Consider the following 27,612-nt stretch of genomic DNA (forward strand, 5'->3'; position numbering starts at 1 on the left):
ATTCTGTGATTGCCAAAGAGGTGTACCATATTATTTTAATCAATTTTCCCAGCTTGTCTCCCTACCAGGAATAGAAATACCCATGTTTCTCAACAATTTTGCTAGGTGACCTGATGCACTGAATGCAACACTAAGAAAATCTTTCTTATGTGTGGGATATCTTCTTCCACCTTTTTTGGCACACCCCAGGTTGTCGCAGCATTCTGGTTTTTAACATGCATCACTCACATGTAATAACACATATTAGCTTTTCAGAAATGGGAAGCATTCATCTTAAACGAAGCCATTAGTTTACAAGGCAAGAAGCAAAATCATAAATAACTGCATGTTACAACAAACAGTTAAGGGTACAGAAAAGACTATTGTTTATTGGCTGGTATTTTCAATACTATCTAACAAATGTGGATAACATAATTGTCAACAGTGTCATTTTTAAAAACTAAGGAATTGTATAGAAATAGATGTTATTGAAGTAAGTACCTAAGAAAAACATGAATTAGTATTTCCTATGTGACATTTAAGCTTACTTTTTTCTCGACACTTTTCAGTCAAGTGGAATGTTAAGGGAATCTCTCTGATTCCCCCCTACCGTGCTTTTAGTTAGGTGGTCTTCCTTTACGCTCCCACAGTCTCGCTGTCATAACATTTATCCCTCTTGAGTATATTATTTGTTTGTCTCGCTTCCCTAGACTGTGAACTACTAGAGGACAGGATTGGTCTCTCATTTATCCCAAGTCAATGTCTGGTATGTACCTCAATCACCTGGCAATACTAAATAAATGAAGGATTAATATTACTACTATTACTAAATGAAGGAGCAATATTACTATTTATTACTAAATGAAGTGAGTGAAAAAATGACAGAAAGAAAAGCAAGCAGAATGAGATTAAATGCTTTTTTGGCCAAAATAGTCTCTACTATGGGACATTTAAAAACTGCTACAAATGTGGTTAACAGGTAGCTTAAATCAGTAAGTTATAATCTGTAAAGATTCGGCTGCTGTTAAGTTTAGCAAACTTTATAGAAAAAAAAAAAAAACAGAATCAGAGAAGCTTGAGCCAAATTTGATGTACTCACAGGAACCGAAAGAAAGTAGGACCTGTTATAGAGTTGAAGGAGGGCCTGAGTAAACTAATTGGAAATAAAATATAGTAAATACAATTGTTTTAGAATATTGCAAAGTGAAAATAAAGTAAAAATCCATTGTTTTCAGGCAGTATTTCTTGATGAACAAGATATCCCCCCAATTTTTTTTCATTCAATAACTCTAATAAAATAAAAGGGACTTTTAAAAGAGATGAAAAAATAAGAAACCTAATTTATTGTATTAGATATTAAAATGGCTTTTATTCAAATCCCTCAAAGGTACTCTTAATATTATTAATGACAATATTATTACCACACTCTTAATTATAACATCCTTTTCCATATAAAAATATAGGTAAAGCATTTATATGAAGATTAGATCAACTGAAATTTGCAGTTGAGCTACAGTCATTTTCTTAACAATTATACTATGTACTAAGTACACAGAACTTACAAAACATTTAAAACACTGAATCAAGTCCTGAGTCTCACCTCAAAATACTGAAAAATAAAACAGGTCCAATAGTAAACATCTAACAAGTTTGGACTTACTTTTATAAATAAAAATATCTAAGTAGTATATGCAATTCATATGCATAGTTATTTGATTTCTAGAATCAGAGAGCATCAGCTGAAAGGAACTAGACTGTCTACCAAAAGAGGCAGCTGAGGCCCAAAGTACATCTATGAGCAAAGAGGCTCCTATTTCAAAATCTTAAAATCAAATATGTGAAGGAATTGACTGCAACCCCAATTAAACATATTAACATTTTTGTGGAAATGTAAGGTTAAGATAATACATAAATAAGCTATAAGAACATGCTCGTTTTAATAATAAAATAAAATTACCTGTTGAACAAAAACATTGTTGAGGTGACTGGCCAGTCTCCGGGCAAAAAGCTCTCGCAAATCACTGAATCGCTGCTGTTGCTGTTTGACTGCCAGAAGCAAGTCATGGCCTGACACAGAACGACATTTTGTGACCAGTTTAATGGGTAAAAAGATTTCCTTGATGTTTAATGGAACATTAAACGTATCTAACGTTTTGAAGAACCCAAAAGTTTTATGGGTGTATTCATTTACTTGATAAAAGTTAAGCAGGAGAAAAATGGGATTTCACAGTAGTTCTCAAAGTGTGGTCTTGCCTCACCATCGCCTGGGAACTGTTAGAAATGTGGATTCTAAAATCTCAGCCCAGATCTGCTGAATCTGTGACTGGGGCCAGGCAATCTATGTTTTTAACAAGACCTCTAGGGATTCTGACGGACACTCAAGTTTTGAAATAATTGCTCTGGTCTAACCAAAGCACCTACTTTCTGCTGGGTTCTGTGGATAGTACTAAATAAAGATCATGGTGTTGACTATAGTCATTGAGGACAATTAGAAGGAGGAACTGAAGTAAAAAAGTTCCTAGTATCAATAGAAATAAGTTGGGAAATCAGTGAAACTTGAATAGCTAATAATGTAACCCTAAACCACTTGTCTCATGTATTTCTTGTCAAAACCTTTATAACAAGTTACAGGCTTAGTCTCAGATTCTTGGTCACATTTTTGTCATTTCTAATGAACATACCTGGTCGAAGAGCTACATTCATGCACTGCAGAAGGGCATCAGCAGCATTGGTGCAGGCCTCAATGCCTCTGGAAGAAGCAAGATCTCCTTCCTGAAGGGCCTTTATATGACCTTTGGCCAAGTCCATGTGGTTCTAGAATATGTGCAAACACACCATTTGCATGTGTAATTTTGGGAGATTTACAGGCAAGATGCTACTCAGTCCTATCATTAGGTCTTTGGAATTATTTTAAATCCTGTTCTCACAAGGAAATTAGAAAATGTTTACAAATGGGTTTTATATATCATCACTAGTTTTTTTTTTGTTGGTAATTTATGATCATACTTACCACAAGGAACTCTATCTCAGATAGGAGTTTTACATTATTAGTGTTACTAAGATGAATTAGGTGGTTGCTTTCAGAGATCTGATCCATTTGTTCTTTTACACTTTGGAGCATTTCCTCATAACTGCTCAGTTTCAGTTCAATCTGATCTACCTCCTTTAGAGCCTCATCTAGCAATTTCATCAGGATGTTGACTTGTTTTTCAGATGCCATGATTGACTGGATGTTAGCCTACAAAGTTAAAGACCAAAACAAACAAACAAACAAACAAACAAATACTTCACGTTATTTAAATGTGTAAGAGAATAAAGGTGAAATGTTGCTAAATTTCCTTGAAAGTAGCATAACAAAAATTGATATATACCTACACATCTACTTCAGTTTATCACTTTATGTTCTTCCATGTTTTACACAGTATTTCATGCAGGTACACTTGCCTCTAAATCAATGTTAGGGACCATGCCTTAGGATTTTATATTTCCACAGACTGCACAAGTAAGGTTCCAGAATGCACAAGTAAGGTGCCAGAAAGTATCATTAGTAATGGCACATTCTCATTTCTATACATTCAGGAGGCATTAGGCCATGTTATCTCTAACATTTCCTCCAATTCTACCAGCTAGAAATTTTCTTAACACCTATGTGAAACCCTAAATAAAAGCATAATCACCTATGTGATATCTTAGTTGAGAAAGCAGCAGTGGTATACCAGACTCTGAAGGATATATGAAACTAATTTATAACTGTAGTATGATGGGAACTAGTAACAGGATGTAGAAGAGCATATGGCCGATAGATAGCTCCTTCTATCATCTTTTTTCTTTTCTCTTTCAACTGTGTTTTTTTTTCTTCCCCAGGCAAAGCAGTAACAAACCACCATCCCCTTATCACTATTTTCTAAATGATTCTGACTATTGATTCTGAATTCCCTGAAATAAGGAAACTGCCAAATCCAAAATTAAACTGCAAAGCAATATGCTGACTTGGAACATATATACAATATTAATTAGAACAAAAAATATAAATCACTAAGCCATATTAAGAAGGCAAGTAACATGGCACGATGAAAAACCTGGACCAGAAATTTAAAGAATATCATTGTACAGCTGACGCTGTGGTTTCACACGTTATTTATATACTATCCACAGTAAATAAAATGTAAGTGCAATACGACTTTAAGAGTCAGAAGGGTTCAGAAGCCACTGACATCTCTTAAGTAACAGAGCTGGGGTTTGAATCTGCCCAGGATTTCTTCCTTAACATCTTAAAATCATTTCTAGGCTTTGCTTTCAGTGAACTCTGTAAACTTATAAGCTTGGACTATTCATATAATCTCTCTGGGCCTGAGTCAGACCCCGTAACTTCTGTACCTTTCATGTATACAACACTAAAATTTAAGTCTTTAAAATGTTCCTTATCCTCTGAGGGATTTCTTAAATGCTTACCTTTTCTTAAAACCAGAACAAACCCAAATGATTTTAGATTACTCTAGCATAAGAGATGCTGTGCGTTTGATTTTTTTGTTTTGTTCTGTTTTGTTTTGAGACAGAGTGTCACTCTGTCACCCAAGCTGGAGTGCAGTGGCACGATCTCAGTTCACGGCAACCTCTGTCTTCCAGGTTCAAGCGATTCTTGTGCCTCAGCCTCCCAAGTAGCTGGGACCACAGGAGCATGCCGCCATGTCTGGCTAATTTTTTTTTTTTTAGTAGAGATGTGGTTTTGCCGTGTTGGCCAGGCTCATCTCGAATTCCTGACTTCAGGTGATCTGCTCGCCTCAGTCTCCGAAAATGTTGAGATTACAGGTGTAAGCCACTGCCCCAGCAGGTGCTGTGCATTTGAATTACACTCAAAAACTGCACACAAAACAAAAAGGTCTATTCTAAAACATTTTAGCAGAGAAGTCACAGATCTTTTTCTCTGGCTCTCCTGTTTTCACCACACTCACTCCACTCTTCTTTGGTAAATGATTCACATATTTCAGCCACATTTCTCTCTTTATACTTCATCTCTATTTTTACTTTTTTTCAAACCACACACATACACACAAATGCTATTCTTTGGCACTGAACTATTCAGACATGTTTCAGAGGCTGAGCGAATCAACTCCCAAGATGTTCTTTGGCCTAGTTTTTACTCCCGTCACTTCATATCAAGAACCTCCCCAAATCCAGAATCTCAGCCAACTGTCTTCATTGGCTTAACAGGAATAGTTCATCTTTTGAACAAGAACAGTAAAAGACTGATGGCAGCTGGTAATGTGCTTATAGATAAAGATGGCAATAACACACTATAAAGGCTTAAGTGCTGAGGTAGTATAATATGAACATCATTAGCCTTCTCAATCCACTATACATCACTTATTCATAGAATTCAAGAAAGTCTTACCCCATCTAGCACCTGCAGCTCTCTGGACAATTTTTCTGCAAAGGCTTCCGCATTCGAGATTGCATATTCACAGCCTTCCATCATTATTTCGATATCCTGTTCTTCTCTTGCATTTAACTCTTGGTATTCATCTACTACTTCTTCATCACCTCCTGTCACACTCTGATTTTCTCCACTTGGAACAGATTCTTAAAGAGGTAAAAATTCGAAGTAAAATAGTCAAAAAAGTAGAAAAGACTATAACATAATACATATAGCTAGGTATAGTTATAAGCACAGGTCACATTTAGCAGCTGAAAAAGAGGATAGAATGATTCAAACGATATGAAAAAAATCAAACTTTATTTTTATAAATAATTTCATATGTTAATAAAATAAAGTCCTAAAAAATAAATAAAAAGCATGCAGTCTAATGCACTAACTTACAAGTGTTATAACAGGCTTTCACCACAATTTCCCAAAATACAATTAAGCTAAAATGTAAAAACAAAACACAAAAACAGGTGGAAACAAACTGAAACATTTTTTCGTACCTGATGTGGCTGTTGCTCTAACAAAACAATGACCATGAATTCAGTACACACAAAAACAATTTACTTTCCTTTTTTTCCCAGGTGAAATTTTTCTTTTGTTACTTTTGTTACTTTCATCTTCAGTATGTATATTTTTGCCAAATACTTTTTAATTAAAATGAAAAATGCATCTATAATCCATAATTTATTTTGGTCACTAGAATATTAACTGAATTTTCCATTTCTTTGCTTAAAAAAATTTCACATGCATTGATAACATTTCTAAAGATAAGTTACAGCTTTCTCAATAACTCTAATGTAAGAGCAACAACAACATGGCTGTTTGAAATTATAAAAAGTTAAACAGGCTTCATGCTTTATAACAAAAGACCAAGAGGTCAAATCTGAAATGCTTTCTAGATGTTTCAGTTCATTTTTTTTTTTTTTTTTGAGGAAATACACTAGCATGTGAGCACTGTATAATAAAGTTTGAGGTTAGGAGGTAAAATGAAAGAAATCATTTTTAACTCCTAAGATGTTGTTTTATCACTCAAATAAAGTTAGCAATTTCACAGACTTAATGGGGCATGATTTAAATCACAAACTCTGGATGCATTTAGTATTCAATATTTTATAGGAAAATGAATATTTACATTCAGCATGACCTGAAATACGTTCATTTGTCCCAGAACAAAAGGAAGACTAAAACTTTTGGTACAGGCAATTACAGATTTTAGTATATAAGTTCTTTAGAGAGATATTACCGATCTCCTTGTCCTTTCAATGAGTCCATTTAATTCACTGCGAAAAAGTTCAACTGTCATGTGTGACAGCTTATTAGCCACTAGGGGGCAGGGACTGCCCAAATCATTCTGTACAGGTCCTTACACAAGTAGACTTAAACAAATATTTTACACGATTATAATTAACTGCTTCAGAAGTATTTTCTAATGATATGTCCTTTGAAAGCCAATAATAAATACTATCATTAATTTTATTACTATGTAGCTTTTTAAAATAAATTTGTCCCAGTACATCGTTTCATAAAACATACAACCAATGGTATATAACAAAGGCAACTAATAAAAACATATGGAATAGAAGAAGAAAAGGTGTTACGCACCTTCTGTAACTTTAGGCAGTTCTGGAGAGTAAAAAGTATGAAAAAAGCAGAGGAAAGTAAGCAAAGAATATTAGCTGGGTAGAAAAGTAAACAGGCTTAAATTTTTAAAATACTACCCATATCTCATTTGAACTTCACGTTAAAGTTCAAAAGACAGCCAAATCAACTACCAAGTGGAAAGATCCATAAGAAGCTAAATTTGCCATGTTCATTTTTCTTATTCACTTTCTGATAGTGACTACAAATATATTTATCTTTCTAATTTCTCTTAGTCTTTTAAGAAACAGTACTAACTAACCTTTAGAGGAGAAAACTGGGAAACTAATCATTTCCTGGGGATTATATTTAGGTCAGTTGTGACTCATGCATGTAGCCTAGTTATGTTACTCAAGGCCCAAAAGCTTTACCCAGACACTCCCTCACAGAGGATTAGTCACAAAACATGGTTAGAAAGGACAAGATTGAGGCAAGTAAAAAATCACACAAAATAACAGTTCAAGCCAGCATTTAAGGATTCAAGTCAAAGATTCTTTTTTAAAAAGCTGGTTGCAAGTAAAAGAATGAAAGAAAAGGCCAAATAAAAACTTCAATCTACTTCAACTGCTGAAAAGTCCTCTTTTACAAACCTTATTCTGCTGAGGAGCCCCATTATTTAACTTACATATTCAATTGTCAACAATAAAAACTACCAAGTTGCCACTGCTACCATTTATAATCAAAATAGTCTTACTTAATTATTGAGCTCTTAAACTGGGGTGGTAATAATTTTTTATTTGTTTTCTAACATCACTCAAAACTTAGAGACTTTTTTTTTAATGGGAATTAAAGGCTGTGATTTCAAGGCCCATAAAACAAGTTTGTAGACATTAATGAAGCTATTCCCTGAACTCCACTAAACCAAAGCAAGAGTTACTGACGTATAGCAAGTGATTTTCAAAATGAGACCCTTAAGGATCTTCTCAGTATTCTTAAAATCGATCTCAGTTAGGGTTAATGTTTATATACATGAACATGTCTATACTCTTGTTTTATGGCCTGAAAAATTGAATGCCCTTTTTTTTTTTTTTTAAGTTAGACACTTCATTTTCAAAAACAGTAATACTCTTCTCACTGATTTTGGTAGTATTTCTTAATGAGGCAGATCCAGGTAGGGTATGTATTTTTCTATATGACTGTCCTGAAATATACTGGTTTAAAATCATCTTACACAATAAATAACATCTGGAAATGCATAATATTTGAAGACAGAACAGCAAGCTTGTGAATCACTGAATCACTGACTCATCAGAATGTTCAACCCTGAAATGGTAAAAAAATAAAAGCCATTCGAAGCAAATTAAACCACGATTCAAGGCATGAAAAGTCACCATAAATTTCTTGAAGGTCATTCCCTTAACACACTCAATTACCAAGACGTTGGGGACTAGTGTTGGTGAGATGGCAACCCTGGGGATTCCTACATAAGACCAGCACTACTGGTGGCTGACATATGTGACTTGTTTCTGCCAGTGCCAAGCATCAAGCCTAAAATCAGCAGCAGGCTCACTAATTACTAAGTGCTATCTTACAATGCTTATATCTTTAGGAAAGAAATTTTAAAAGTAGAGAAAATCTCATATTTTCACTAATTAATGGTAGAGTTTTTGTCTTGTAACACAAAATGATGCATAGTAACATTCCTGAAGATATACTGATCAAAAATATTCTAATAATCTTCATGTCTAAGGATTTTATACTGGTAACATAATAATAGCTAATATTTACTGAGCACTTACTATGTACCTGGCACTGTTCTTACTATGTTCATATATTAAGTAATTTAATCCTCATAACAACCCTATGAAGTAGATACTATTATTATCTCTAGTTCTGAGATAAGGGAAACTGAAACATAGAGAGTAAGTATCAATGCAAAGTCATATAGCTAGTTAGTGGCAAAGCCAGGATTTGAACCCAAGAAGTCTGACTTCAGAGCTATGTTCTTAACCGCTACATCTACCCTCTGTACAAAAATACTGCTACAAGGATATTTATCCCAGAGCTGTTTAAAAGAAGCAAAGATTGGAAAATTAAAAAATAAATGATTAGTTAAATAAACATGGTATATCCATATAATGGAACACTATGGTGCTACTGAAAATAATGTTGGGGTAAGTATTCAATAACATGAAAAATGTTCATGATACATTATATGAAAAAGTATGTTAGAAAACATAACGTAAATTTCTTTATCTTAAAAAGGTGTTTATGCATAGCAAAAAGACTAGACGAATATCTAACAAAGTGCTAACAGTAGTTATTGCTGAAGAATAAGTGGTTTTTATTTATTTATCATAATGTATTAATATTCTACAATAAACAAGCATAATTTCTGCAATAAGAAAAATTATTTTAAAGTTCTTTTGCGATAAGATAATTCAGTATTCTAATTAATTTGAATGATGTCAAATTATATATTCACTTAAACATATAATTGATTTTACATATACATTTTTATTTAACTTTACCTTCCAAAAGCTGTGAGCTAACATTGACAAAATCAATTTTCTTCCGGAGATATCGCTGATTCAATTTCCAAATGCATGAAATAAATGCATTCTTTTCAGCAGTGCTGCTGGCAACCCATTTATATATTTTTTCAAAGTGTAAATCAAATTCAGGATTTTCCTAAAATAAAAATATACAAAAGATATTATTTTTGATCACATCCTTTTACATTGTTAATGTAAAATCTGCATAGGAATTTATGCTGTTTTTGGAAAATGAAGGGTATTAAAAATCAGCTAAGCAACTGGAAAGGAAGAGTTTGGAGAATTCAATTTATAGCAAAAAGTTTACCACCCCAAAGAAGCTGGATGAAAAAACAACATACTGTTGTGGTCATTTTCTTCCTATGCCCTTTAGGTCTGTGAGTAGAAGTATAGGATGCATTAATGGCTTTGTGGCTTAGCTTCCTCATCAGTAAGATGACAATGGTCTCTAGCTTTGACATGGACCTAATTTTTCTTTTTAAATTGCCTATAGAGTTTTAGTTATACATTTTCTTTAATAATGTACTACTATTTGAAACTGTAATTGGACACTAACTCCCTAATAAGGACTACATCTTCTAAGTATAAAACTTGAGAAAAATGCAATGTATATCCTGGTGTACTTTCTAAGAACAAGTGAGGTGAAAAGCAGAGATTGCCCCTAATTATTTTCTATTTTGAAAATAAGGAATGATTAAAGATATCTTGAAAGCTAAAAGTGCTGCTAGGTCTCAAAGTTCTTTATTTTTTTGAGACAGGGTCTCACTTTGTTGCCAAGGCTACAATGCAGTGGTGCAATCATGGTTCACTGCAGCCTCCACCTCCTGGGCTCAGGCAATCCTCTCAACCTCAGCCTCCTGAGTAGCTGGGGACATGGACACATACCAGCATGCCTAATTTTTAAAATGTTCTTGTAGAGACAAGATCTCCCCAGGTTATCCAGTTGATCCTCCTGCTTCGGCCTCCCAAAGTGCTGGCATTACAGGCATGAGCCCTGTTCCTGGCCTAACATTCTTTCATGTGATAAAGAAGCTCAACCAATCTGAGAGAATTACACTATAGTTTCTTCAAGTCTCTTAAGCCACGTTACAGCAATAATCCACATCAGGCTAATATTTCTCCCTTGAACGAATAGAACTACTTGACTATTATATAAAAAAACAGGCTGGGCTTGGTAGCTCACGCCTGTAATCCTAGCACTTTGGGAGGCCGAGGTGGGTAGATTGCTTGAACCCAGGAATTTGAGACTGGCCTGGGCAACATGGCAAAACACTTCTCTACAAAAAACACAAAAATTAGCCGGGTGTAGTGGCATGTACGTGTAGTCCCAGCTACTCAGGAGGCTAAGGTGGGAGGATGGCTTGAGCCCAGAAGGTGGAGGCTGCAGTGAGCCAAGATTGTGCCACCGCACTCCAGCCTGAGTGACAGAGTGAGACCCTGTCTCAAAACAAACAAGCAAACAAACAAACAAACTTATGGATGTATACTTCACATCCAAGGAATTAAAAAATAGGCTCAAATATTCTTAATGTTCTACAGGGTAAAAGAATAATAATATATTTGATTCATTTAAAGTGTTATTTGGGGGAAATGTAAATACATTAAAGTAAGGGAAGTTATATCAGACTTTCACTGTGAAGAACTGGAGTATCTCAGGAATCAGGACTTGACCTTTGGTACAACAATCATATTACAGCAGCATGGAACTACTAATTCGTTCAATTTATAGCTTAATAAACAGAATTGAAGCGTCAAAAATTTAAAACCTGCATTTACAATGAAAAGGTAATTGCATTATTACTGACAAAAAAATACAACAAGAGTATTGGCAACTAATATGAAACTTGATGGGAAATAATCTCTTCCCTGGGAATATTTCCCATAATACCATAAAAGAAGCTGAGTGCTCCAGTGGCAACACTCACAAATCAATGTGTGATACTAAATGGCTAATGTTAAGTTATGTATAAAAATTTTATGTTTTATATCCATATATAGCATACACACACCAAGGTGCCTACATAAAATGCAAAAAAAAAAAAAAAAAAATCCATTAAGCAAGTTGGCAAGAGGCATCAGCTGTGGGAATGCATTCAAATAAGCATTCAGCAATGTTACTGAATTATGCAAGTCAACAGGGTTACGAAGTGCAAAACTACTGAAGGGAAAAATGTTTTTTAATAAAGGTGCAGTTTTAAAAACCCTTAAAGTGTTTTGTCTTAACAGAAAACAACCAGAAAAGTTTCCACTCTTGATTCCTCCCCATGGTAATAAAAATTACTTATAAAAGTTTTTTTTTTTTTTTTTTTTTTTTGTGGAGACAGAGTCTCACTCTGTTGCCCAGGCTGGAGTGCAGTGGCGCAATCTCGGCTCACTGCAACCTCTGCCTCTCAGGTTCAAGCAATTCTCTTGCCTCAGCCTCCCAAGTAGCTGGGACTACAGGCGCGTGCTGCCACGCCCGGCTAATTTTTTGTATTTTAGTAGAGACAGGGTTTCACCGTGTTACCCAGGCTGGTCTTGAACTCCTGAGCTCAGGCAATCCACCAGCCTCGGCCTCCCAAAGTGTTAGGATTACAGGCCTGAGCCACCACGCCTGGCCTAAATTATTTTTAAACATCCCATTATAATTTTCTTTCCAATCTCCATCTTTCTAAATTTCTGTCAAATCCTGTTTCTACATTTCACATTTTTCTAAGCATTGGGTGCTCCTTAGGGATAAAACAAAGGGCCAGTAAGCCTAGAATACTTAAAGAAAAGGCATGATTTACATTTGGAAGAAATCTGAATTATACAGATATAGAGGGCTCTCCTCAAATTGTTCTTACTTCATTTTTTTTTGCACCCAACTCAACTACCTGTCATTTTGTCCAGATTTTTGATCCTTGGAGGTTTGTACCAAAGTAAGGGTAAAATCAGAATTTTATTTTATCAGATTGCTTTACACAGGCAGTTTTTTTGTTTTTTGTTGTTTTTACTTTGTGCCTTTTTAGTAAATGTATGAGATTTGTAGAGTCAAAAAGCACCTGTAGTTTCACTAGTATAAGCCTTGCTATTATGTTCGTCCCATCGACATACAAGTAGTTGTGGTACAAAGTATTCCCTTGTGCTATGGAGGTGTGTTAGGGCCGCAGAGAAAGATGAAGGGCAGAGTGAGAGAGGGCCAGGGGCAGGAAGCACCTAATTTAATCAAAGGAGGCCAACTTGATTGCTTTGAAAAAAGGGTATTGCAGTGAAAAGCTTTGAACTGTCAGGAACATAGGTGGTCCTTTAATGTGATTATCACATTAATCACCTTTCTTGGAGTTTGAGTGTGGTTTATCTATAACGTGTAAGTTTATATCTTCATAGATCTTATTATTTACATTCCTTAAAATAAGATATGTAACCCACTATCATTTCTTTTTTTTTTTTGATCCACAAACATCAAAGCCATGGTGGCCTCAAAAGGCCAGTCTGGCTGCCCCAGCTGGTGATTCTATGTTTACTCATGAAGACTAAGGAAGGATCACTTTGGTTACATGATTTTGATTAAACAAACAAACAAACAAGCAAAAAAACTCATGACACACCACTTTAAAATTCATACTATGTATAGATTTTATACAAATTATACTTAATCTAAACACAGAAATGTATACAGTCAAGGTAATTTTGCTCTAGTTTATGTAGCTTGTGCACAAACATAATTATAGCTTAAAAAAAGCAAAAAAATAAGAAAACAAACATATATATTAATTTGTTTTTAGATCATTTTAGAATACGTAATACCATGTTATAAAATGAAAGATGCTTTCTGAACACAGGTCAAAGAACTGAGAAAAACCTACTTTGATAGCATCTTTGGCATCTACCACAGCAAGATCTCGAAGGGCCCATGCAATCTGCCTTTTGTAGAAATCTCCCTTATCGGATTTCTTGACTTTGACCACCTTAACCTGCACAGGGCGTTCAGTTGTCACTGTTGAGTAAAACACACACTTTTATTAGAAATATTACCCCTTTCACTCATTCTTCATTCACTCATTGCAAGTATAGCTTTCAGGTGCCTAGTAGCTGATACTAAAAGAGGTGTAATACTTTGCAACAAGTGCTATGACTGAGGAAAGCACAGAATCCTAATAGAAGCATCTAAGTCAGACTAGAAGATCAGAGGAGATTCCTTGAAAAATAAAGGAATGATATATTAATAATAAATTAATTCAGACCAGTTTTAAAGAAAAGTATAAGGTAAAAATCTAAAGAATGATTGACACAAGTAAAGTCTGCGAGGCTTGAAAGAGCAAAATACCATTTCAAAGAGCAACAATATATTTATATATAAAGTTCTTACTATGTTGCCCAGGCTGGTCTTAATTAAACTCCTGGGCTCCAGCGATCTGCCCACCTCAGCTTCCCTAAGTGCTGGAATTACAGGCATGAGCCACTGCTCCTGGCCTAAGAATTTCTTTATAGGAATGCAAGAATGGCCTAATACAAATACATTACGAATGAGTGAGGTCATTCTAAAAAGTCAATTTATCATTTGAAAAACCAAGCACAATTATATACTACACTAACAAGGAAGAAAATTTTATGATAATATCAATGACATGAAAAAGCCGTTGATAAAATTCAACTCCCATTCATGATTTTTTTAAAAAGTGTAAGAAACCAGGAATAGAAGGGAACTTACTTAACACTGTAAAGTATAGCTATAAAAACCCTATACCAAATACCATGCTTAAAAATGAAGTCATTCTCCTTGAGATGGAGACTGTATTGATAGTCCTAACTAGGAAACTAAACCAACAAAAATAAAAGATATAAAAACTATAAAGGAAGGAAGAAAAATATCACTACTTTCAAAAAGTCTACAAATAATTAGAATTAATAAGAAAGTTTGGCAAGACTGATAGACATCCATATAAAACACCAACAATTCATTGTAGAATTCTAACAATATATGATTTTAAAATGTATTAATGTTAATAAGCGCTTTCATGACTATCAAATAAAATCTAAGAATAAACCAATACCCAGGAGTAAATCCAAGAATATACATGCCAAACCTTTAGAGAAAATGATGAAACTTATAAAGTTAAAAAACACCTAGATAAATAGAGAACTGTACCATGTTCATGGACACAAAGATTCAATACAATAAAAATGCAAGTTCTCTCCAAATTGAACTATAGGTTCAAAACAATTCCAATCAAAATCCCAACAAAGTCTGAAACTTGACAAGTTGTTTCTAAAATTTAGGTGGAATAAAGAACAAAAACAAGATAAAAATAACATATAAGACGACAACCAGAAATGCTCACACACACCATGACAGATGTCGACACAGGTGAACTAAGACTAAACTGTAAAAGGCAAAATTATAAAACTTTAAGAATTTAGGAAAATATTTTTATGACTGCACAAAAGATACAGGGAAGGATCTTTTAAGACACCAAAAGGGAAAGCCATAAAGGATTAATTAATTTCATTTAGTTTAAATTATAAATTTCATTAAAAGGCATCATAAAAAGTGAAAAGACAAGCCACTAACTGGGATGCATACAACCAACAAAAGGTTGATACCCAGATTATAGAAAGAACTTGTACAAATCAGTAAAAGGACAAGCAACACAACAGAAAAATGAGTAAAAGGCTTAAACAGGTAAATTTCATACACAACAGAATGAAATGACTAAGAAATTCATGAGAAGATGCTCAATCTGATCATTATAGGGAAATATAATTTAAAACCACAATGAGATACTATTTCACTGCCACCAGATTGGCAACAATTAACAGCCTGTCAAAGCCAAGTGTTAACTAGGAATGTGTTGACCCAACAATTTTTCCAATTACAGAGACAATGAGGATATTCAAAACAAAGAGGAAATATCTTCTAAATAATAAAAGGATACAAAACAAGTACTCTTTCTTACTAAATACCCACCTGTGGCACATAAAAAACAGTTCTTTTTCTTTTTTCCTGCTTTGCAGACATTCACAATGCTCAGCAGGCGTTCATCATTTGGTGTAAAAATGTCTCTTTGTAATGCATGCTTGATTGCTGTCATCTTTCCTCAGCTGAAAAATGTGGAGTATAGATATTAAGCTCACCCTCAACATCATTCCATCTTATACTTCTGAATTTATGATTTGAAAATAATTTTTGGTTAACAAGCCTAGGAAAAATGATTTAATATATGAATATACCTATATCACAAAAATACAAAGCTGTAAGTTTGGAAATAAAATTAGAGAACCAGTGTTATCAAACTCTAAAATGTTTGGAAATGCTCACCAAGTATACACACACACACAAGATTTAAGAAAAAAATCTTCAACCCACTGCTCAATCTTTTAATATAGTTTTCTACAAAAAGAACCCTTACAACAATAAAAGGACAAATAACCCAATTAAAAATTGAATAAAAGACCTGAACAGACATTTTTCCAAAGATATAAAAATGGCCAATAAGCATATGAAAACATGCTTAACATCACTGGCCACTAGGGAAATGCAAATCAAAACCGCAATGAGGTATCAACCACTTTACACCCATGAGGGTGGTTAAAATAAAAACGATAGAAAATAACAAGTGTTGGTGAAGATGAGAGGAAACAACTCTCATACATTGCTGGTGGGATTGTAAAATGGTGCAGCCACTTTGGAAAACAGCTTGGTGACTCCTCATAAAGTGAAACATGGGCTACCTTATAATCCAACAATTCCACTCCCAGCAGAACTGAAAACATATGTCCACACAAAAATTTGTACATGAATGTTCATGGTAGCACTATTTGCAATAGCCAAAAAATAGAAATAACAGAAATGTCCATCAAATGATATATAAACAAAATGTGGTATATCCATACAATGGATTATTATTTGGCTGCAAAAAAAACAAAGGGCCGGGCGCAGTGGCTCACGCTTGTAATCCCAGCACTTTGGGAGGCCGAGGCGGGCGGATCACGAGGTCAGGAGATCGAGACCACGGTGAAACCCCGTCTCTACTAAAAATACAAAAAAATTAGCCGGGCATGGTGGTGGGCGCCTGTAGTCCCAGCTACTCGGAGAGGCTGAGGCAGGAGAATGGTATGAACTCGGGAGGCGGAGCTTGCAGTGAGCCGAGACTGCTCCACTGCACTACAGCCTGGGCGACAGAGGGAGACTCTGTCTCAAAAAAAAAAAAAAAAAAAAAAAAAAAGGAAATGAAGTAATGAAACATGCTAAAATATATTGATGAATCTTGAAAAGATTACGCTAAGTGAAAGGAGTCAGCCACAAAAGACCACATATTGTATGATTCCATTTATATGACATATCCAGAGTAGGAAAATCCATAGATACAGAAATATAAGTGGTTTTCGGGAGCTGGAAGGGAAGGTGGAAAGGAGGATTGACTGTTAATGGGTATGGAGTTTCTTTTTTGGGGTGATGACAATGTCTTTCAACTAGATAGTAATGATGGTTATACAACCTTGTGAATATGCCGAAAATCACTCAATTATACAATTGAAAAGGGTAAATTTTATGATACGTAATGTCAATAAAACTGTTATAAAAATAGGTTTCCACTTATCTCCTTTTTCTTATCTAACTCAGCATCTTTTCAAACATCAACTTAAAATAATTTTAAATCTCTATTTTATTTTTCATATACATATTTGTGTGGATATGTATTACAATTTTTCAATGCAAATGTGTAGTATTTCATACATGTGAGCTTGCCTAGGACACTAACTTCTAAAACACTATTTCTTTCTATGGGAAAATGAAGAAATCATGATTTTTAAATAAATGATTTACAACGTATTTTTATAGCACAATGACTATTTTGTAAACCCAGTCTTTCCAATATTTTACTCAATCTGTAAAACTTCTATCTCTGCTCCAATTCCAAAAATTGCTTTTCTCATAAAATTCACATCTTCCCACTTCCACTTCATCTCGGCCTCTAGTCTTCTGACACTGCCCTTCTTTCTGTTCTGTTAATCTGGCCTCTCCAAGTTTACTTCTTTTCCAACCTAGCCTGGAGACAGTGCTCATTTCCCTATACCTAAACTATCCCCTACAATTATTTCACCCTGTTTGTAGACCAGCTGATCTTGTTTTTATCAATCTCCATAAACTGTATTATTTTCTTCACTTCTCTTGGACTACCAGATGCCACTTTCAAAAGCCACATATCCACGCTCATTGCGTGCATTACAAATATCTACATCCAGTGAAAGTTAGACTTTCAATGCTGCTCGGCAATTAATCCCTCATTTGATGATTCCTTTTTCTGTTCCCCATGACTATTGTTGTAAATCCTTATTACTCTCCTTCAGTTTCCAGGTCTAGCGGTTAGCCTCCTCCCTCTCTGCAAATGACTTAACAATCTACCTTGCAGAGGATATAAAAGCCATGAAATACAATTTTCCCCAATTGCTTGCTTCTCCATCTCTCCACACCTTCACCCAACCTATCCTCCTTTTGGCCTATTATAGAGTGTCCATGCTGCTAATCCCTTAATATGTTGTAGGGCCCAGACACTATTTTATATTTCTTCCTAAGCCCAAGCCACAATGGCACTGGCCAGTTTACTTTTCTATCTCTGGGCTTTTGTTCATGCAATCTTCTTTTCCTAGAATTCTCTTCTCCCTAGGAAATTACAATTCATCCCTCAAGATTGTGCTAAAATGTCATCTTTTCTGTAAAGTAGCCCCCTCCCTGCCGCCGCCCCACGCAAAGAGTAATTTCTACCTCTCTAACACTTCCCCTCTACTTCATAAATACGGCATTTATGAATTGTATTTTCTAGCTAGCTGTATTTTATCCCCTATTAAAAGTAGGACCATGTCTTAATCATCTTTGTATTCCTAGAGCTTGGCAAACTAGGCATTTAACAAATGCTTAAATTCACTAACATGACAGCTATAGCTCCTCCAAGATTCCCCTTTTCTAACTTTCACATCTATAAGCAAATGTCCAGGTTCAAAATCTACCATATTTGCTTCCCTATTCCCTTATCAACATGAAATCTGCTACCACATTCTGCGATTTCCCCCATCTACATGTAATTTATTCCTCTCTTTTCGCACTGCAAATATACTGACCCAGGTTCATATCAACTTTACTTAACCCTACAAAATCTGGTTATCTCTTTGCAAGGTCCCACAACCCTGAACAGCAAGATAATTTTAAAAGACAGTTTGTATCACATCACGCTTTTACTCAACGTTTTCCTAATGTTCTCAAAAACATTCCACTCCAAGCACTCTGTTCATTTTGGACATCAAATCTTCACTTTGGTACTTTCCATGTAAGGAATATCATCTCCGCCCTATCCGAACCCTAATTACACTTCATGGTTTACATGAAGTTGATTCAATGAAGATCTTAATCCAAAGTGATCTCTCCTCGAAATTTCTACAGCACTTACTGCATTTGCTAAACAAATCAAGCATTTGCCATCTAATGGGCTCATTAAATCATACGCTTCTCTATCTCAAGAATTCTCTTAAAGAAGGGAGGGATGTTCATCATAGTTTTGTGTTTAGTGGATACTTAAATATCTTTTAAGGTAATTAGAACTGAATAGTAAAAACTGGTCAAATGAATAATAGGGACCAACGTTTACCACATACTCCTTCTCTGGCTAAAAGCAACTGAGTGTACAGTAAGCGGCAAAACAAGACAGGATTGGGCATACCTCATAAAGGAGTTAGCCATAATGAAAAGCAGTATGTGACTCTTCATTCATTCAGCAAATACTCATGCTTATTAGGTGGCAGACACTATTCTAGGTTACAGTAGTCAACATGACAGATATGTTTATGAAGACCTGAAGCCGGGTGTTTCTATGGCATTTACATCCTAAGAGTCGAGTGATTAACTCTTCAGTCTTTACGGTACTTTTCTGAAAGTCAGTAAATAAATCCCTAGAGGTCCTCTAAAATTATTCTCCAGGTCTGAGAACCCATGTCTGACCACGTTCCAAAGGCAGCCAGCCACTGCTTACTCTGTACTGGTTGTTTCCTTCAGCTCAGTTGGACCACTACACTGTGTGACAAATAGCCGGTCAGCGTGAGTGCCCGTGTGCACTGGGCCCTGTATGCTGCTGAGATATATCAGTGCATGAAGCATTGTCATCTAGAAGATAAAACTGTGCAAGGAAATAGAGAAATACACTTAAGAGATTTGGCGGGGGGTGGGGGGGAGTTGGGGTTGGGGAGCCGGGATGTGAATTTGGACAAAGAGGAAGGCACAGTCACGCTCTCCTCTCCTGGTCCACGCCAAAGAGCTTACGATCAGGGTCATTTTGCACAAAGAAAATCTGGTTCCGATGGGCGGAACCGTAATGGGGCGCGTGAGGACTGCCCTCCCAGCTCCGCATTCTCCTAGACCCGAGGACAAGGGGCTGGAGAATGCTCTGACCAAACTTCGTCTTACCGGGACAAACGGGGAAAGGAAGGTAAGAAGGAGCGGTGCCCGGCCCCAGGCGTGGAGACAGCAGCCGGACTGAGGAGCCGCCTTAGACCCTGGTGCCTGTCAGCTCGTCTGTCCGCCGCCGCCGCCGGGACTACCGGGCAGCCGCGGCCGAAGGCTTACCGCAAGGCCGGACTGAGCCTGGCTGTGCCGAGGCAGGTCTTCCAAAACGGAGACCGGATGGGGGCCACTAGGATGCGCCCCTCAATAAAGCGTTGAACGGGAAGCGGCCCTTCCCCCAACACTTCCTATATCCGGGCATGTGACAAACTCCGCGCCGGAAGTTGACCCCGTAGAGAAGGAAGAAGAAGCGACCGGGGAAAAAGGGAGCGACCAATAGACGCGGAGGGGCGGGGCGCCAACCGACGGGCGTGGCCAGGCGGAACAAGGCCTCATTGGAGGGGCGTGTCAGGGAAGGGCAGGGGCGGAGCGCCAACCGACGGGCGTGGCCAGGTGGAACAAGGCCTCATTGGAGGGGCGTGTCAGGGAAGGGCAGGGGCGGGGCCTTTGTGGCACAGAAACTGACTTGGGAGTTGGGGATTAAGAGTTATTTATTCAGATATTTGCAGCAATTCATTTAAGAAGAAATTCGATTAAATGTTTTCTTTTTTCATATGTAAAGCTCTATTAACTCTAGATCTTTGCTACTTAAACCTTGGAGAGCTTAAATGAGTTAAATCAGAATCTCTGCGGGTGGGACCCAGACATCAGTACTTTTAATATCTTCCCAGATGATTCTCATATGCAGCTAAGGTCAAGAACCATTGTCCTCATGACCTTGATACTCAAAGTGTGGTCCGTGGATCAGCTGCTTGGGTATCATCTGGGGGCTTTTTAGGAAATGCGGCCTCTCTGGCTCACTTCAGATCTACTGAATCAGAATCTGCATCTTAGCAAGATGATGCTTATGCATATTTAAGTTTGGGAGGCATAAATGATGCCAATGTTGCTGGTTGCGAGGTGGGTGTTTTATTTATTCCATATTCCTGGCACCTTTTTTTTAATGCTAGGCACTTTGATTCCAGGTACAGAGGTGATTCAGGCATGAATCTTAACCTAAAGGAGTTCACAGTGTGGTAGGACTAGACAAGGTGTAGGTACAAATATGTATAAAATAGGACACAAAATAAGTGACCAAAGAGAGGTACAGATCAGATAAGTGTGCTAGAAATTTAAATGAGCAAACAGTAGTTAGAATACTTTTCACTTTCATCAAATAACTTCCCTTTTAAGAGCAGGATCTGGTTATATCTTTACAAAGACCCTTTCCTGCTTGGCACCGGAATGCTTACTGTGGACACTCTATGACAACTGCATGTGTTTTTTGGTCCTATTATCTTTCTTTTATTTACCTGTATGTTTATAGCCCTCCTCAAAGTTGGGAAATGAATTGCATTTCAGGAGCCTAGATCTCTTTCTTGAACCTCAAGATTTGTGTATATACTGCCCATCGCCTGACATTTCCACTTGGATGTCTTATAGACACCTCAAACGTGTGTGTCCAAAAATTAAATTATCCTCTCTCCTCTTGGATTCCCTGCAAAGTGACACTTATATGCAACAGTTTATTTGGAAATTTGATCCCAGGGAGCAAAATGAGGGAAGAGGAAGAAGACAAAACAAAAAAGAGGGAGATGCAGTATAAGAATGTGTTACTGAATTGGTCATCACCATATTTGAATGTATTCTCAGTCCCTTAGGACCTTCTAAGAAGCTTTATGAAATGAGTCTCAGAACTGTCCATTAAAGGATAGAATGGAGGAAGCATTTGTATGTCGGCTCCTCTCCTCTTTGATCGAAGGTTAATGCCCTTGGGCATTAACTGCTTCACACTTACAAATCGCACAGTTATGAATGCCAAGCTGACTCCCACATCAGAGACATGCTGGGGCAGGAAGTGAGAGGAGAGGTGCTGGTATTTCGCACTTGTTCAAAGGTCATCAAACCTGCTCCGAGCAGGTTGCTGCAGCAGTGGTTAGAATAATAGGCTGAAGGGATTTGAAGTCATGGCCTAAGTTGCACAGAAGGACATAGAAGGTGTCCATACCTTGCAGCACTCTGATCTGCCTGTGCGCTCTGTTATGTTCAGTCCTTCACAGAGGTCTCTTCAAGGTGATGGCCAGCCACAATCTCAGCAAAGCCTTAATATAAGAGAGTTAATAGAATAAGCTTCAGTTTTTACTGCTGCATCAATGTCAGGACCATACTTGTCTTAACTCCCTCTTCCACTACCCATTCTAATTTTCCCTCACCATTGACCAGCACATCAGCTGGTCTAGGTTGTTTCTCTGGTGAAATGACCCCCACCTTCAGCCTTTATTTTCCTTTCTCTGGTTAAGCCATGATTGCTGTAATTACCTGTTCAAATTATCCCTGGGTACAGAAACACCTAGTAAGCCCCAGCGAATTATTTGGATTCCAAATTCCTCCCTAGTGCTATTGTGGAGCAACAATCCTAGATCCTTTTGCTAATCACAGTTGATTACTCCCACAAGCATAGTAACTCCTTTCTTTGCCAGCTTGTCCACTTCCGTAAGAAGCACAAGGTAACTAAGTAAAAGTTTGAAGTGCAATGAATTCCATAGTGTTTATCCTGGTGGCAGCATTCCCCACTCAACCCCTGAAGAACCAATTATTGCAATCTAGCAAATACTAATTTTTTTTTTTGAGACAGAGTCTCGCTCTGTCACCCAGGCTGGAGTACACTTACATGATCTCAGCTCACTGCAACCTCCTACCTCCTGGGTTCAAGCAATTCTCATGCCTCAGTCTGCATGGCTTACTACCATGTTGCTTCCAAGTCTTTGCTCAAATGTTACCTCACTGAGGCCTTCCAAGAGAACCTATGTAAAATAGTCCCCCAACCACCCTCCTCCCACTATTTTTTATCTTCCTTTTTTACTTTTGTTCTTCATGGTCCTTGCTACATTTTGATATATTGTATATATTGTTTGTTCATTTGCTGTTTCTCTAGAATGAAGTTTTATGAAAGCAAAGATTTTTATCTGTTTTTTTCACTGATGTATCTCTGATTCCTGGAACTCAGAATAATATCTAACAATTACATAGCACTTATTATGTGCTATGTACTATTCTAAGCATTTTACATGTATTAATTAACTTAATCATCACAACTACCCTGTGAGGAAGGAATCTTTATTATCCTCATTTTAAAACCAGAAAACTGAGGAACAAATTGTCTAGTCCTAGGACACATGGTATACCATGGTAGTCTCTCAATGAATATCTTTATGTCATCACAGCCCACTGCGAGAAGTAGACTTAAGAAGCAACATGAAGTAATGAAAAGTATATCACTACTGGAATTGACACGGGAGTGGGGCAGGGAAGTGCTGGGAAGGGAAGGACGTGGGCCCTGGCTAGGGTTCCACCACTGGGCCTGTGCCCATGGACCTAGGTGAGGACAGGCACTCCTGCCTTCCTGCCCAAATGTTGCATTTTCCAAGACCACCCTGGCCTGCCACACCCCTGCCTTGTGCCTATAAAAACCCTGAGACCCTAGTAGGCAGAGACACAAGCAGCTGGATGTTGAGAAGAACATATTGGCGGAAGAACACACAAGCGGCTGGACGTGCATGGAAGCATGCCAGGGGAACAGCACACAACAGATGCAGGCAGGCCATCAACAGGCAGGCCATCCACCGGCAGAATGATGCAGATTTTGGCCCCAGGTGGTCAGGGGAGATCTGGGCTGCTGAGCAGCCGGACTCCAGGGAAAAACCACCTTCCCACTCCATCTCCCTTCTGGCTTCTCCGTCTGCTGAGAGCTACTTCCACTCAATAAAATCCTGCACTCATTCTCCAAGCCCTCACGTGGGATCCGATTCTTCCGGTTACACCAAGGCAAGAAACCTCAGGACACAGAAAGCCCTCTTCTTGCAATTAGGCAGGAGGTCTAATTGAGCCAGCTAACACAAGCAGTCCGGATGACTAAACTAAAAGAGCACCCTGTAACAAACGCTGAGCAGGGCTTCAGGAGCTGTAAACGTTCACCCCTATACGCTGCCGTGGAGTCCGAGCCCCACAACCTGCCCTTCTGCGTGCTCCCCCTAGAGGTTTGAGCAGTGGGGCACTGAAGAAGTGAGTGACACCCCCATCGCATGCCCTGCGACGGGGATAAGGGAATTTTCCTGTTTCAGAATCACACAGACCAGGGGTTCAAATCTGGTCTTTACCCTTTACTGAGTCAGTGCCCACAGGGCAAGTTATTAACTCTTCAGAGCCTCAATTTTCTCATCTGTAAATAAAAAATAGTAATCCCATCTTGGGCATATTTGCTAAGACGTTTCTTGTAAAGCACTTGTCTCATTGCTTGGCACACAGTATAAGCATTCAATAAATGGTAGCTGTTACTACATGCAGATTGGTTTAGTAGATTAAATTGGGCAGATTTACCTACTTGAAAAACATGTAATAGTCACCCAAGGAGGTTCTACCCAAGGAGGTTCTGAGGTCCCGCTTCCTTTACATAGAAAGAAGGCTGTATATATTAACATGTATCACATATGAGGGAATCTCATACTTACATAGCATGAAATAACTTTTCCATTGTTAGTAAGCTCCAAGGGAAAAGTCTCTTCTAAATGGTGAAGAGTAGTAAATATTGATGATTTATAGAAGTTAATTGTTTCCTCAGAGAAATCGCTCTTGTTATTGTGCATCAGTAAAGCAGAGGCCTGAAGACTGTAAAGACTTCATGTTCTTCTCAAGACCTGAATCCATTTTGCACCTTTTGAAGGGGGAGGGAGACCATCCTTTTCCTCAGCTTGAACCCCTGAAGGAGGAAGGGCAAAAGTGCCCCACTCCCTCTAGGGCTGTCTCTGATGACACACCCATCGGTGGTAGCTCCACTGGCTTTGAGGACATTGTTTAGTGAGAAAACTCATAGATTTCATGGAAGTGGACTTTCATATTTCATATTTGGATGCCTCTTTTACTGGCATCCAAACTGTCTTTTGATATCAGTCTGATTAATTTTAATTTGGGTATAAAGCTAAGGGATCTTCAAATGTTTAAAATGTTCAAATGTTTAAAATCATGTAGATTTATATAATTTCAATTTGAAATGTGACATTTGAAACATTTGACATTTATTATGACACTTACTTTCATTTTTCTCTTCTCTATTTCTTAGCATTGTTTTCTTATAATTTAATGATGAATGTTCCTGTCTAAGAAAGGAAGAACTTTTTTTCAGAGATGTAAGACTATTAGTATCAACACAAAGAACACCAAGTAAATCTTTGTGGGGGTTGGGGGTGGACAATGAGAGTTACAGTGCTGCACTTCCCAGATTCTTTATTTTCTTTTTCGTTCTGTTTTTTCTGGAGACAGTCTTGCTCTGTCACCCAGGCTGGAGCGCAATGGCGTTAGCTCACTGCAACCTCTGCTTCCCAGGTTCAAGCGATTCTTCTGCCTCAGCCTCCTAAGTAGCTGGGACTACAAGCACGTGCCACCATGCCTGGCTGATCTTTTGTATTTTTAGTAGAGATGGGGTTTAGTAGAGATGGGGTTTTGCCATGTTACCCAGGCTGGTCTCGAACTCCTGGGCTTAAGTGATCTGCCCACCTCGGCCCAGATTCTTTATTTTTTAAATATCTGTAACAACTGCAGCAAGGAAGAAATGTCTCTACTGTTAAATATATAAAGCAATTGGTGTTTGTTTTAGGTTTTGTTAGAAATAGATGTAAATATCCCCACGTGATACTTTCCATTTCTTTGTAGCTTTATGGGAGGAAGTCAGGGAGTCACTAAATGAGGATGGTAATTACCTGTATCAATATTAATTAAGTAAATATTATAAATAAATATTAGTTAGATAGTAGATGCACATTTGACATCATTATTGGAAAGTAATATAATGTGACATACAAATAAATATAAGGAAGGCAAAGATTGGCTTGCAGAATCACATTGTGTCTCAATGCTTTTCTTATGCAGCTGCCTTATTTAATATACATATTGTAGAGTGATATTACAATAAAGGGCAGTCATTAAAAATGCACAGTGCTGAACTCCGTATACACATTCTAGGAGATTCTCTCAGAAGTGCAGAGATCATCTCTTTTTTTTAAATTTTTTAATTAATTAATTTATTATTATTATTATACTTTAAGTTTTAGGGTACATGTGCACAATGTGCAGGTTAGTTACGTATGTATACATGTGCCATCCTGGTGTGCTGCACCCATTAACTCGTCATTTAACATTAGGTATATCTCCTAATGCTATCCCTCCCCCCTCCCCCCACCCCACAACAGTCCCCAGAGTGTGATGTTCCCCTTCCTGTGTCCATGTGTTCTCATTGTTCAATTCCCATCTATGAGTGAGAACATGCGGTGTTTGGTTTTTTGTCCTTGTGATAGTTTACTGAGAATGATGATTTCCAATTTCATCCATGTCCCTACAAAGGACATGAACTCATCATTTTGTATGGCTGCATAGTATTCCATGGTGTATATGTGCCACATTTTCTTAATCCAGTCTATCATTGTTGGACATTTGGGTTGGTTCCAAGTCTTTGCTATTGTGAATAGTGCCGCAATAAACATACGTGTGCCTGTGTCTTTATAGCAGCATGATTTATAGTCCTTTGGGTACATACCCAGTAATGGGATGGCTGAGTCAAATGGTATTTCTAGTTCTAGATCCCTGAGGAATCACCACACTGACTTCCACAATGGTTGAACTAGTTTACAGTCCCACCAACAGTGTAAAAGTGTTCCTATTTCTCCACATCCTCTCCAGCACCTGTTGTTTCCTGACTTTTTAATGATTGCCATTCTAACTGGTGTGAGATGGTATCTCATTGTGGTTTTGATTTGCATTTCTCTGATGGCCAGTGATGGTGAGCATTTTTTCATGTGTTTTTTGGCTGCATAAATGTCTTCTTTTGAGAAGTGTCTGTTCATGTCCTTCACCCACTTTTTGATGGGGTTGTTTGTTTTTTTCTTGTAAATTTGTTTGAGTTCATTGTAGATTCTGGATATCAGCCCTTTGTCAGATGAGTAGGTCGTGAAAATTTTCTCCCATTTTGTAGGTTGCCTGTTCACTCAGATGGTAGCTTCTTTTGCTGTGCAGAAGCTCTTTAGTTTAATTAGATCCCATTTGTCAATTTTGGCTTTTGTTGCCATTGCTTTTGGTGTTTTAGACATGAAGTCCTTGCCCATGCCTATGTCCTGAATGGTAATGCCTAGGTTTTCTTCTAGGGTTTTTATGGTTTTAGGTCTAACGTTTAAGTCTTTAATCCATCTTGAATTAATTTTTGTATATGGTGTAAGGAAGGGATCCAGTTTCAGCTTTCTACATATGGCTAGCCAGTTTTCCCAGCACCATTTATTAACTAGGGAATCCTTTCCCCATTGCTTATTTTTCTCAGGTTTGTCAAAGATCAGATAGTTGTAGATAAGCGGCGTTATTTCTGAGGGCTCCGTTCTGTTCCATTGATCTATATTTCTGTTTTGGTACCAGTACCATGCTGTTTTGGTTACTGTAGCCTTGTAGTATAGTTTGAAGTCAGGTAGTGTGATGCCTCCAGCTTTGTTCTTTTGGCTTAGGATTGACTTGGCGATGCGGGCTCTTTTTTGGTGCCGTATGAACTT

The 27,612-nt window shown here is 37.4% G+C and overlaps 1 protein-coding gene across 25 annotated transcripts in view; it reads right to left on the minus strand.

The window, feature by feature from the left end:
• EXOC1 (exocyst complex component 1) overlaps nucleotides 1-20,387 on the minus strand; it is a 51,544-nt gene extending 31,157 nt beyond the window's left edge. For 6 of the 25 annotated variants that reach the window (XM_063808875.1, XM_009447871.5, XM_009447874.5 and 3 more), the window contains exons 1-10: nucleotides 20,114-20,335; nucleotides 15,467-15,600; nucleotides 13,365-13,495; nucleotides 9,514-9,673; nucleotides 7,007-7,027; nucleotides 5,372-5,559; nucleotides 2,990-3,217; nucleotides 2,661-2,793; nucleotides 1,937-2,046; nucleotides 1,079-1,132 (exon numbers count right to left, since the gene is read on the minus strand). In XM_063808875.1, the coding sequence (XP_063664945.1) occupies nucleotides 1,079-1,132; nucleotides 1,937-2,046; nucleotides 2,661-2,793; nucleotides 2,990-3,217; nucleotides 5,372-5,559; nucleotides 7,007-7,027; nucleotides 9,514-9,673; nucleotides 13,365-13,495; nucleotides 15,467-15,590 (1,149 nt within the window). In that variant the 5' untranslated portion in view covers nucleotides 15,591-15,600; nucleotides 20,114-20,335. Of the gene's footprint in view, nucleotides 1-1,078; nucleotides 1,133-1,936; nucleotides 2,047-2,660; nucleotides 2,794-2,989; nucleotides 3,218-5,371; nucleotides 5,560-7,006; nucleotides 7,028-9,513; nucleotides 9,674-13,364; nucleotides 13,496-15,466; nucleotides 15,601-19,523; nucleotides 19,668-19,954 lie in introns of all 25 variants that reach the window. The other 19 variants (XM_054683122.2, XM_526621.9, XM_054683121.2 and 16 more) reach the window with 11 other exon arrangements.
• Between the last annotated feature and the right edge of the window lie 7,225 nt (nucleotides 20,388-27,612).

This window comes from Pan troglodytes, chromosome 3 (genome assembly GCF_028858775.2).
Source record: "Pan troglodytes isolate AG18354 chromosome 3, NHGRI_mPanTro3-v2.0_pri, whole genome shotgun sequence".
Lineage (NCBI taxonomy): Eukaryota > Metazoa > Chordata > Mammalia > Primates > Hominidae > Pan > Pan troglodytes.